Source organism: Typopeltis vanoorti, chromosome 25 (assembly GCF_054136105.1).
Source record: "Typopeltis vanoorti isolate ZY-2024b chromosome 25, IOZ_Tvanoo_1.0, whole genome shotgun sequence".
Lineage (NCBI taxonomy): Eukaryota > Metazoa > Arthropoda > Arachnida > Uropygi > Thelyphonidae > Typopeltis > Typopeltis vanoorti.
In genome coordinates, this window is record NC_143573.1 from 36,270,255 (window position 1) to 36,282,987 (window position 12,733).

Consider the following 12,733-nt stretch of genomic DNA (forward strand, 5'->3'; position numbering starts at 1 on the left):
TAAATATACTCTTATCAAGAAATTTAATAATCTAATAAGGACACAAAACAGATCTGGTCATAGTGATGCCCGTATTAATCCTGAAAAGGTTGTAGTGAACAAATCTTCTCATATGTTAACGGATGCAGAAACGAATATTCTTAGCAAAGGTCTCAATTTTATTCCCTCACCAAAATTTATCCCTAAAGAATCTCTTCTTACAAAAATAGAAAAAGCAAGTTCACTCATTCCTAATCATTTGGCGAAACTTCTTCGTATTGAATCGATTTTTATTATAAATAATGCCAAACCTCCAACAGATAATATTTCAGTGGCTGAAAGAAAAGCCCTAAAAAATCTAAAACAGAACAGTAACATTATTATTTTACCTGCAGATAAAGGCAACTCTACGGTCATCCTCAACTCTGAAGATTACCACAACAAAATGCTTCAATTACTTGAAGATAGTTCAATATATTCAATTCTTCAGGAAGATCCTACAAGAGAATTACAAAACCGTACAAACAACTTGTTAAAGACTGCGAGTGAACTTTCTCATAATATTCGCCTCTCATTACGCTCTCTACATCCTCTTATCCCACGGATCTATGGAGTTCCAAAAATTCATAAAGAAAACATCCCTCTTCGCCCAATTGTGGAAGGAATTGATTCACCTACATAATAAACTTTCAAAATATTTAGCAAAGTACCTCAAGTGTTTCTCCAATAAATCTTCATCTTTCATCAAAAACACCACAGATTTTGTTTCTCATATTAAAGATATTCCCATCGATGATAATGATATTCTAGTTAGTTTTGACATTATATCTTTATTTACTAACGTTCCTACGGACGAGGTACTTACATTACTACAGGACAAATTATCCAAAAAAATGTTCACTTTATTAAAGCATTGCATTCATTCTGGTTACTTCAGATATAAGGACTCCATTTACCAACAAAACAAGGCCTGGCAATGGGCAACCCTTTGTCCCCAGTGCTAGCTAACATCTTCCTTGAAGACTTTGAAAAGAAAGCCATATCTTCCTTCTCATTTAAACCAAAAGTTTGGAAAAGATATGTTGATGATATATTCATTATTTGGAATCGCGGGCACACAGCTCTCACAGATTTTCTTCGTCATCTAAACATCCAACATCCTAATATAAAATTTACTGCTGATATAGAAAATAATAACTCTTTACCTTTTTTGGATGTTATGCTTACACGATGCTCTGAAAGATTAAAAATCTCTATGTACAGAAAACCTACGCATACCAATAGATATCTGCATAATCTTTCTCATCATTTTCCACCACAAAAACTTGGAATTATATCTACCTTAGGACACAGAGCACGTTCTCTCTTAAATGAACAAGATGAACTACAAAAAGAAATGAATCACCTCACTCTTATTTTTAAACAAAATGGATACTCTGAAAAAACAATTAAGAAATTTCTTCTGAAAACCCTCCTAAGCAGTGCACAACAGAGACTATTAATTTTAAAGGTAGCATCTCCATTCCATACATTAGCACAGTCTCTAAGAAAATAGCTAAAGTCCTTAAAAACTATAATATCAGGACCTTCTTCACCACACTTCCAAAAATCCGCTCTCTAATCAGCCATCCAAAACCTACTCATCACAACCTTAAGTACCCTGGAGTATATAAATTGTGGTGTGATTGCAATATCCCATACTTTGGTCAAACTAACAAATCTATTGAACAACGCATAGAAGAGCATAAGAGAGACATCTCATGCAACTGCGTTATCCAGTCATGTTCTTTTTTCAAATAATCCTAATGATGACCAACAAAGCCACTCTGTATGCTGGAATAGATCAGAAAATATTTTTCGCTGTGAAGATGAGTTTGAAAGGAAAATCGTAGAATCAAGGGAAATCCTACTGAACCCGGTCCACTTAAATAATAATTTAAGTTATAACATCCCAGATAGCCATGCTGCAGTTATTCAATATTGGCGTTCACGTGAACTTGCACGCACAATTGCAACAAACAATGGCACGCCAGTTGGAACAACTTGAAAAATACAACGTTTTTATGTATCGATTATGTGAGGCAATTTGTACCTGTAATTTCCAGTTTGTTTAAATAATTCAATGTTTATTAGTATTCCTTTCCTTTATAAATACCTGAAGAAGGCTGCTATATGCCGAAACTAGTAGTATTTATCATTAAAATCTTTATATGTTATCTCGGTCTTGGAGTCATTAAATCTATTTTTTTCAAATATATATATATATATATATATATATATATATACTATGTATTTTCCTATACCTATGATAAAATTTAATTTATAAATTAGATACAGTAAGAGATTAACAACAATAACTAATAATAAAATAGAATAATTATAACAACATAACGGTATCTTAGCAACCTCAGCACGTTTTAAGGCTTCTCCTTGGCATATCTGAATTGCTAGTATCACTACTCTTGCACTTTGGGGCTATTATTAAGTGAAATAAGGATTACCTGAACACAAGCACTGCAATAGAAGCCATACTGCTTCATTTTGGCAATGTAAAATTACATAGGCAAAGTGGATATTAGATGCAACATGATTTCAATGTTGGATCTGAATGTTTGTAGAAACTATGAAAAGTTTCATAAGTTGACCTGAGAGCTTACAAGAATACAATCCTCAGCATCCCTGAGTTGCCTTAGCTACTTAAGTAGTGCAAGCTAAGGCAACTTAGGGATGCTGAGGATTGTATTCTTGTAAGCTCTCAGGTCAACTTATGAAACTTTTGACAGTTTCTATAAACATTTGGCTTTGAAATAATGTTGGATCTAATATCCACTTTGCTGATGTAATTATAAATTGTTTATTTCTGGAATTTTCCATTTGATGTCTTTGGACCGGACCCATGGAGAAGGAGGACTACAGTAATCTGATGAGCTGCTTTAGCCACTTTTGCTATGTGCCCCCCCTAAACTTTAACTTCCTATTCACTTCAAAGTCTCTGGCTTTGTCAATTTCCTGGAGTACATTTCCACTGATGTGGTATACAGCTGGTAATCTTTTCACCCCAAAATGCACTTTGCCAAATTAAAATCATTCTGCAAAATTTTGCCATCATCTGTATTAACTACTGATCTATCCAACTTTGCATCATCAGCAAATAACTGAAAAGTTCCTCTCAGATCCTTTCCAATATCGTTAATGAACAAATTAAACAGTAACAGTCTAAGAACAGAACCCTGTGATATGGCACTAGTTACAATATACACTAGTCACTAGTAAACAATGATTAATGAGAGAAATATAGCTTTCACATTTTCTCTAGAGGAATTCTCTACAGAAATTGAACTAGAATGGTTAAACATCTGGCAGGTGGTATGGTATGGTACATAAACGACAGAAGGAAGAGTGATGAAAATTATTGGACAAAGATTAAGGATGGTTAGTTACGCTGTAAGGATGCAGAGAGGGAAAGTAAGAGATAATTATCATATTTGGAACTAATGATCTAGCAGGTGATAAGTGTGCTATGTGTGAAGGTATGAAAGACTTCTTGGTACAAGTAAATAAGAAGAGAGCAAAAGTAAAAACTATCAGTCTGTTGTCATGATATGATAGAGGCGAGCTGAGACAAAGAGATATGATTGCAAATGAGTCACTGCACAGGTTGCGCAGAAGGAACAGAATACAGTTTGTGAATATAAGGAGTGAGTCTGATGGATGGAAGGATTCACATAAAGTGGATAGCTTCCATTTGAATGGATTCAGAGTTAGGTGTCTTGAGAATGCATTGTTCAATGATGAGGGTTCAGAAGTGCAAAGTCAGGAAAACTAAAATGTTTAGGGAAGAAAAGGAATGTAGGTGAGTGTAAATCCAGGCAACCTAGATGAGTAAGAGAGAGACAGTGAGTACATGATGCTGAATGTAGCCCCAAGGTTCTTAATGTTAGTAAGATAATATAAGGTGTAAAGAAGGTTATGGATAAAGTGGAGCGCTGCAGTTTATATATACTAATGCCAGAAGTATTCGGAATAAAGATAAGGAGTTTTGGGTATTGGTTAGTTCAACCTGGTCAAAAGTTATAGGCATTAGGGAGACTTGATCAATGAAAGATGATATAGGTGTAGGGATAGAATGCAAAGGGTATAATATTTTCAGAAAGAATAGATGGAACAGAATGGGAGGAGAGGTTTTACTAATAAAATCAGAATAATTGAATTCAAAAAGAGAAGCAGTGCATCCAGAGAATGGGGATGGAAGGCAGTACATTTGAGGCTATCTAATGTGAAATGGAGGCTTATGGGATAAAATATATAATTGATTGCTGCTATAGGCTGGTTGGTAGATACAAAAAAGGATGTAACTGACATGCACTGGAAAATATGCACAATGAGTAACTGAGTAATTATTATGGGGGGACTTCAACTATGGAAATGCAGACTGGAAAGAAGAATGCTCACAAGGAAGGAAGTAAATGGAATTTATACAGTGCTAATAGGTAATTACCTGAGATAACATGTAACAGATTGGACACGTGGTCTGAGAGTGCTGGATCTGGCAGCAACATCAGCAGTAATCAATGTAGCCACACTGCCTCCCCCTGGGGAAAGTGATCATGTAGTCTTGACCTGGAAGATTGCCAGACATGCAGAATTTTCTGTTAAGAGGGGGTATATATGTGGCAATACAAAACAAGAGATTATGATACACTGAAGAGTCAGCTTAGAGAAATGCCAAGGCATAAGAATTTGGAAGGGGAGAGTCATTAACAGTGAATGGGAGTTGGTCAAGTGGTATTTGAAGAAAGCAGTACTAGATTATATACCTAGAGTCTAGGAGACTAAGTCAGGTAGGATGGATGTTGTTGTTAATTTTGCTGATTTCATTTTTCTTCTTGATAGTTTGTTTTATCAATCTTATTTTGGCACCAGAGTTGATATCCATTGCAGTGTATGGTTCTTATTTTTCAAAGTTAAAGTTGTTAGTTGTTCATGAATTTCCTGTGTGAGTTCTGTTTTTTTTTTCCCCATTTTTTAATGCCTCAAGTGCAGATTTTGAGAGATAGAATTTGAGAGCTGCTTGTATGGCTGTTAATTCACAAGTGAAGTTTGAAGCTATTTTGTCAGCTGTGGTTTTGATTTGCATTTCCTCACCTCCTAGAGTTAGAAACCCCCCCCCCCTGATCCTCCTTGGTTGAGTCCTTCATCAGATGATCCATCAGCATAGGCAATGACATGGTTTAGATTATTTAAGTGATGTATAGTGTCAAGTCCTTTTCTTTTGTTATCTTGCTGTGAATCCTTTTTAGAAAAAGGCTCTAGGAAATTTAAGTTTATCTTTGTGTTTTTTGGTAGAATAGTGGAAAAGAATGGCTTTTTGCTTATTTCAATGGACAGGTGCTCTAAGTCAATCTGTTTTCTAATTTCATGATCATATTGTAATATAGATGATCTCTTTAGTTGAGATTTTCTTGTCTAGGCATTAAAAGTCCTGAGTGAGATGTGATCCTGTGGTTGGCTCCTGATTCTGTTAGTGAATTTAACTGTGGAGATGTTTTCTTCTGTCCTCTAGTATGTGAAGCCCACACTCTTCTTCAGCTTTTAAATTATTTGTGGATGAGACTGCACCTATAATAATTTTTGCTGCTCTTGATTGTAATCTGTCAAGTTTTTCTTTTGAACTAGTAGAAGATGGAGCCCAGATTGATGAGGCATATTCAATAGTGGGTCGTATGAGTGCCGTATATATAGTTTTGAGTGTCTTCTGTTTTGCATCACACTTTATTCCACAAAACCTTTTGATGATATTAAGCTTTTTAAGAGCTTTATTAGATATATTTGTAATATGAGTTGTAAATCTAAGTTCGGTATCTAGGGTTAGGCCCAAGTATTTTGGAGACTGTTTTTTTCCAGTGCAGTGTACAGTTCTAGTTTTTCAATTTTGGTATTATATATTTGATTTGGGAATTTAATTGTGCCTATTTTTTCTATCAGTGGAGAAGATGCTCAGTTTTTTTTTGTTTTTTTGGGGGAGTTTATCTGTAATTTAAGTTCCTTTGTCAATCTTTCTAAGCCTTTTATTGAATTAGTGAGGACTTTTTCAGATTGTTGAATATTACTGCTTGTGTGCCAGATTGCTATATCATCTGCATAGCATGCTATTTTTGTGTCATTTATTATGTGAGGATGGATATTGTTCATATAGATGAGAAATAGGAGTGGGCTTAAAACAGAACCTTGTGGGACTCCAGTCCAAGTTTGATGCATGGAGTAAGATGGATGAATAGCATAATTAAGCAGGGGTTGCAGAAAAAGAAAATGTTGTTGAGGAAGTATAAAGAAAAAGGTGATCAGTAAGCCCATAAGCAGTAAAAGGCATGCACAAGTAGGTTGATCTGTATGGTAAGGAAGGCCAAAGCTGATTATGAGAGGAAGCTAGCCAATAAATCATAAGAAATCCCAAAGGGTTCTTTTGCTATGTGCCAAGTAAAAAAGAAGAATGACTTGAATAAGTTGAGTTACTGAGTGATTATTTTGCAGGTGTGTACCATCCAAGTTGAAGATATTTCAGTGCCAGATGTGACACTGACTGATGGAAGAAGAGATGTAGAAGAACTGGAAGTGCTTTCGATATTGCAGAACCTTAATGTGAACACAGCCATGGAATTAGCATATCAGCCTGAATTATTATGAAAATGTGTAAGGGAAATAGTATCTCCTCTAACCAAGCTATTTAATTTGAGCTTCAGTTCTGGGATGGTGCCAAGGGACTGGAAAGAGAGCAAAATAGTTACACTGCAGAAAGGAGGCGCTAAGACAGAAGTTGCAAAATTATAGGCTAACCAGTATCTAAAGAGTGGGGGTGGTGGTGGTTAAGGTATTGGAGAAGTTGGTAAATGACAGAATTCAGGACTGGATGGGCAGAAATATATTTTATAGGGGTAACATGGTTTTGTGAAAGATAGGTTTCCCCTTAGTAATTTGCTTACTTTTTTATAATAACGTGACAAATGAGTTGGATAAAGTGGTACCACTGGACTTTGTGAAGGCATTTGACAGGATTCAACATGGAACTCATCTTCTAGCTTTACAACTCTATGAGTTTTAGCTTGCAAAACAATTTTTAGCCATTCTTTCTTTTCTGTGCAATATTCTTCCAATTCTTAACTTTTGGGTTGTAAGATCTTTTTGTACATCATCAATCCATCTTTTTCTTGGTCTACCTTCCTTCCTTTGTCCTAATGGTTTCCATTAAATATATTTTTAACTCATCTATCTTTTTCCATTCTTTTTATATGCCACAATTTATGCAACTCTTACAGTTGCATAAATTGGAGCAAATGGGGATGGATATGAGTCTGGTAATTTGGATAAAAGGGTGGCTGATGGACAGATATCAATGAGTAGTGTATGAGGGAGCTGAGTCTGGAAGCGACTAGTAGCATGTTGCAGTGCTGTTAGTACTTGGTCCTCTGCTGTTTAATTCACAGATCAATATAAGAAATGATTTAAGGGAAAATATTCAGTTGTTTGCTCATGATGCAAAGCTAGGATGAGTGACAGTCGATGTAGATGATCCAGAGATCCTGCAAGATGACTAAAATACTGTATTTTAGTACTGTGGTGTCTCAAATCTAAGGAAGAACACCATTTCTGAAGATTATGCCAATTTAGATGAATCTGCTTGTGGCAATTTGTATAGCTGACAATTTCAAGTAGAAAGTGGGTACACATTCAAATTGTCAAACTACACAAAGGGGTCACATGGTAGCACCCAACAGGATAAAGGCAACAAGCAGAGCTAAGCAAATTGTGTTTGAAGGAAGCTCTTTTCATGAATAAAGTTGCAAGCTTGGGTGTCTTGCAATGTCCCATCATCTAGTTCTTCCCCACATGATTTCATGTGGGGAAGAATTATGGGAAAGCTTGAAGAAGGTTGCAGAATTACTGATATTGCCAAAGAGTTTGGTATCTCACATGGCATTGTACCCAATTTCTGGGCAGTGTTTCAAACTAATGGAATGTGTTACAGATGTTTGTTAAGCAGTCGCTCTCACTCTACATGGAGCATAGAGACAGATTTTTGGTTAAACAGCAAAACATAATCGATGCACCATGGCATGTCAACTTTCAAGTGCAGGTATGCAGTTATCTCCACAAACTGTGGTAAGATGTCTGTGACAAGTAGGCCTATATGCTCAAAAGCCTGTGGTCTGCATCACTTGATCCACAGCTCATCATAGAGCACGTTTTCAGTGGTGTTGTATCCATAAAAATTAGACAAGACACCAAGGCTAATGTACTCTTTACAGATGAGTCATTTTAGCCTTTCCTCCGATTCTAGATGACACGATCTGCCATGAAAGTAGTACTGGTAGTGGTACGGGAAAGTGGAAGGTAGGAATGAAAGTGGTACTGCTTGTCATTGCGAGAATGTTCTTGAAAAAGATAGATACAGCAGTGCTGGGATCATGGTGTGGGGAGGCATTATGCTTAATAGACACATCAAGCTACAAGTGCTGGAAAAAGGGCCTATGACTGGTGAACAATATTGCAACGAATTTCTAAACATCATGTTTGGTTGTTCCATGGTGCTGTAGGTGAAGAATTCATTTTTATCGATGACAATGCCACACCACATCATACACCAGCAGTGGAGATACTTCTGGAGACTGAGGATATTGAATGAATTAAGTGGCCAGCACACTCTCCAGATTTCAGCCAAAGTAAACACTTTAGGATGCAATAGGGATATGCACTGTGGCTTGAAATTCCCCTCCAGAAAACAAACATGTCCTTATTCTGTTCTGAAGGAGTAGTGGCCAGTTTACCTCAAGAGCTCTTGAATCACTTGGTGCTAAGCATGGTACGACATTGTGAGAGCTGCATCATAGTTCAGGGTGGACATATTCCATACTGAAATGTTTATCTGCATAGTTTTCTGTAAGCGCTTTACATTAATTCCTTAACTATGTCCTTAGGAAATTTGTAATTTTTGCCAAAAACATATTGCAATTTAATTTTTATGAAATTCATAATGCATTTTTTATATAGTATAATTTATTAGTATGCTGGCAATAATTATGTTCGCATTTGGCTGTAGTTATGAAAATTTTTTCATATACAGGTAAAAATGTAGTTCGTCCTTAGCTGTTGGACACCAGTGTATATATGATATGGGTAAAGGTAAATGGCTGCCAATTTAATGTGATCAAGTGTAATGTCATGCACTTTGAGATGAAGAGATAAGCTGAGTACTACACTAATGGAACTGAACTGCAGAAAGTTGATGAGGCCAGGGAGTTGAAGTTCAGAGAACATATTGCAAAAATAGCTAAAACAACGTATCAGATTATGTGACTATTGTAGAATACACTGACAAGCAGGGATAAAGAGGTTGTTATTCCACTTTATAAGATTGTAATAAGGCTACACCTGGACTAATGCATGCAGATCTGGTCCTACTGGATTCCATGGTGAAGATGCAGTGGAGAGGATCTAGAGGCAAGTGGATTGTGGTAGATCTATGGAATACTTCTTATGAGAACAGACTAAAGATCTGAGGGCTTCCTAAATGCATAAAAGTTATTAAAGGGGTTTTACAGGATTCACACTGAAGACTTTTCAGTACACGAGAAAGGAGGTGCTGGAAGAGAAACTACTACTGGTTGTATAAGAGTGTGGTTAGCAAGGGTGTTAGGATTATTTTTTGCTTGGCGAGTGGTGAACAAGTTGAAAAAGGTGGCTGTTGCTTCATCAGCGAATGAATTCAAGAAGTATGATAGGTACTTTATGAACACTAGTTAGAATGGATCTCTCTCATGATGAGCCTGACTCCATGGATATGACCAAAAAATCATAATAATAATAATAATAATAGAGAGTACACTTCATTATTTTTGCACAAGCAGTCGAAATATAGCAGAGTAATTCTTTGTTTATCTGGACACTAATCTAGTAAATCAATTAAACAGCTGATTTGCTGTGTTGACCAAATAATAATTCAGTTATGGCCCTTTGATGGACTGATATAGAGGTACACCAATAAAATACTTTTTTTTTTTTTTAACTAGCTTACCTGAAGGCCAGATAACAATGAGATTACTCTATTCACAATAGGACCATGACTATCATTTCTGATACTTATAAACATATAAATAATAGCTTTACTTAAATGTTTACATTTTTAACCAATTTTACATTAAAAAAATTGTTATACTATTGAAACATTTACCAGCCAGTAGATTCCACTGAAAATTATTATTACCATTATTTCAAAATTATATTCTTTCATGAATTATAAATTCATGAAACTGTTAATAATAGCTAATGACATCATCAAAATATAAGTGGAAGACAAAAAAAAACTGGCAGTTACTAAACCTGAATTAGCAAATATAATCATATCCAATACTCCACATGGATTTATCATGTGAAGAAGAATCCTTGTCTTTGCCTACATGAAGATGTAAGTAAAGAAAAATGTAAATAAATGTGCACACTTTACCAACAGAAGGAACATATTAAAATAATATTTTTCTCAAACAAATAACAATATGTGTTAATCTATGTAACTTTCATCTAATATTGTTCCCAGGCATCTAAATCCAATATGTTATTCATCACTAAATCATAACAGGCATTCCTGTGACATCTCACCTCAATATTCCTCATTATATCTTCCATGCTACTTTTTTGTAAGAAAGGCAGAACTTGAGCATTTGTCAGATCTGATATCCTATGCCAAAGTGTCACCACTGTTCTCCTAACTCTCATGACTTTACCAACCTATTGGACTATTTATCTCTGAAGGTCTATCACAGTCAATCAAACAATGAAAGTCTACCCTGTTAGCTGTTAATAACAGCTAATGACATCATCAAAATATAAGTGGAAGACAAAAAAGAACTGGCAGTTATTAAACCTGAATTAGCAAATATAATCATATCCAATACTCCACATGGATTTATCATGTGAAGAAGAATCCTTGTCTTTGCCTACACAAAGATGTAAGTAAAGAAAAATGTAAATAAATGTGCACCTTTTACCAACAGAAGGAATATATTAAAATAATATTTTTCTCAAACAAATAGCAATATGTGTTAATCTATGTAACTGTCATCTAATATTGTTCCCACAGGCTTTTATTAACACCTGAAAATCTAGTATCAAACTTTTAATGATTCAGCACCAAATAGCTTGATAAAGTATATTATATTTAACAGGTGCAAATGATTAAGTTTAAAAAACCTTACCTGTTGAATTTCTTGAATATTATAATGTCACACATGTCTTGAGCTTGTATCCTGTGCAATTTGCTGGTTAATAGCAAATATATATGACTATAGAAAACCAAGTTTTGTTTCTGTTATTCATTATAACAGAAACAAAGAATATTCTCAATTTTTTTTTTTTTTTACAAATAAATCTGAAAATTAAATAGCACTGAGTAATCAGTATTTAATTTAAAACAAGAGATTCTAAGTGTTAAGGAAAGTCATTTTTAAGAGCATATTTTCACCCCCCCCCCGCATTATCTCCTTTTATACTTGCTCTCATTCCCACTTAGAAGTGTCATAACAAATTTAAACTCTGAAAATATATATGGACAACACTTTATATTTGATCAATTACTATAACAGTATGTTTCGTGACTGAATAAGACACCTGAAATTTCTAGAAAAGGAAAAAGAAAAAGGAGCAATGGCATAAAAAAACAATTTTCAAAATTTTCAAAGGTATTTTCAATATTTTTAACAATATCATGCTTTCCTCTATAGAATATCTATCTTGGTGCTATTTACTCACCTCTCGATGCAATTCCTGGCCACACTTCCAATACCTTGATGACCATAACAGATATATTAATTGGTCTATAATTTGATGCATCCATTTTAGCACCACTCTTGTATAACATAATGGCCACATTTGCCAAGGCTCAATATAGAACACAATGAAATTGTAAATCCCACAACTACCAACATAGAAATCACGGGGATGGAGGTCCAAATCATAAATGTGGGTCCCCTGAAAATATACTCTATATATAACTCTCCAAACAAACAGTTACTGAAAGCAGATTTAACTGAAATTCTAGACACAAACCAAGTAGTGCTAATAGCAGGAGACCTGAATGCTAAGCACACAACTTGGAACAGGAGAACTACAAATTGAAATGATAGAACCCTAACAACTATGCTGTCACTCACCAGGAACACTGTGATTACACGAACTCCAGAACCCACATACTACAATATAGCAGGTGTTCCTGATGTCTTTGATATAGTGATACTACAAAACATTACACATCAATATCAAATAAGTGTGATGGATGACTTTAGTAGTGAATGCAAAGCAGGTTATTCCAACTGGACTCACAACATGAAAATATCCCAGATCGGCCCCGATCATCAACTGGACAAATTCTGCTCTACATGAATCTGTTCGTCAGTTCCAACCATTGACTCAAAGGAAAAAATCAATGGCTCAATTTTCATCTTGGAAAAGCAGATAGCAACTGCATTAACAGATGCCTCCTTGGATGTGCCATGTACAAACTCAGACTGACTTCTGAATGAGATGCCCTGTGAAAAAAACATAGCCAGGTGTCAATACCACATAATGCTGGCCCAAGAACAGCAACAAGTGCTCAACAGGGGGCTACAAATGAAGTTTGATATGTACTTAAAAACTATCGAAATCAGCAATGGAAGACAAAACTTCAGTCCTTAAGAACTGAGGATCACATGCTCTGAAAATGACC

General features: G+C 35.3%; 1 protein-coding gene across 6 annotated transcripts in view; it reads right to left on the reverse strand.

The window, feature by feature from the left end:
• Window positions 1-12,733, reverse strand: part of LOC150092666 (protein saal1) — a 226,446-nt gene that overhangs the window by 13,251 nt on the left and 200,462 nt on the right. For 3 of the 6 annotated variants that reach the window (XM_090414556.1, XM_090414557.1, XM_090414558.1), the window contains exon 13: window positions 11,226-11,335. The exons of 1 other annotated variant lie outside the window; for it this stretch is intronic. In XM_090414556.1, the coding sequence (XP_090270682.1) occupies window positions 11,226-11,335 (110 nt within the window). The remainder of the gene's footprint in view (window positions 1-11,225; window positions 11,336-12,733) is intronic. 2 more of the 6 variants (XM_090414560.1, XM_090414559.1) reach the window with 2 other exon arrangements.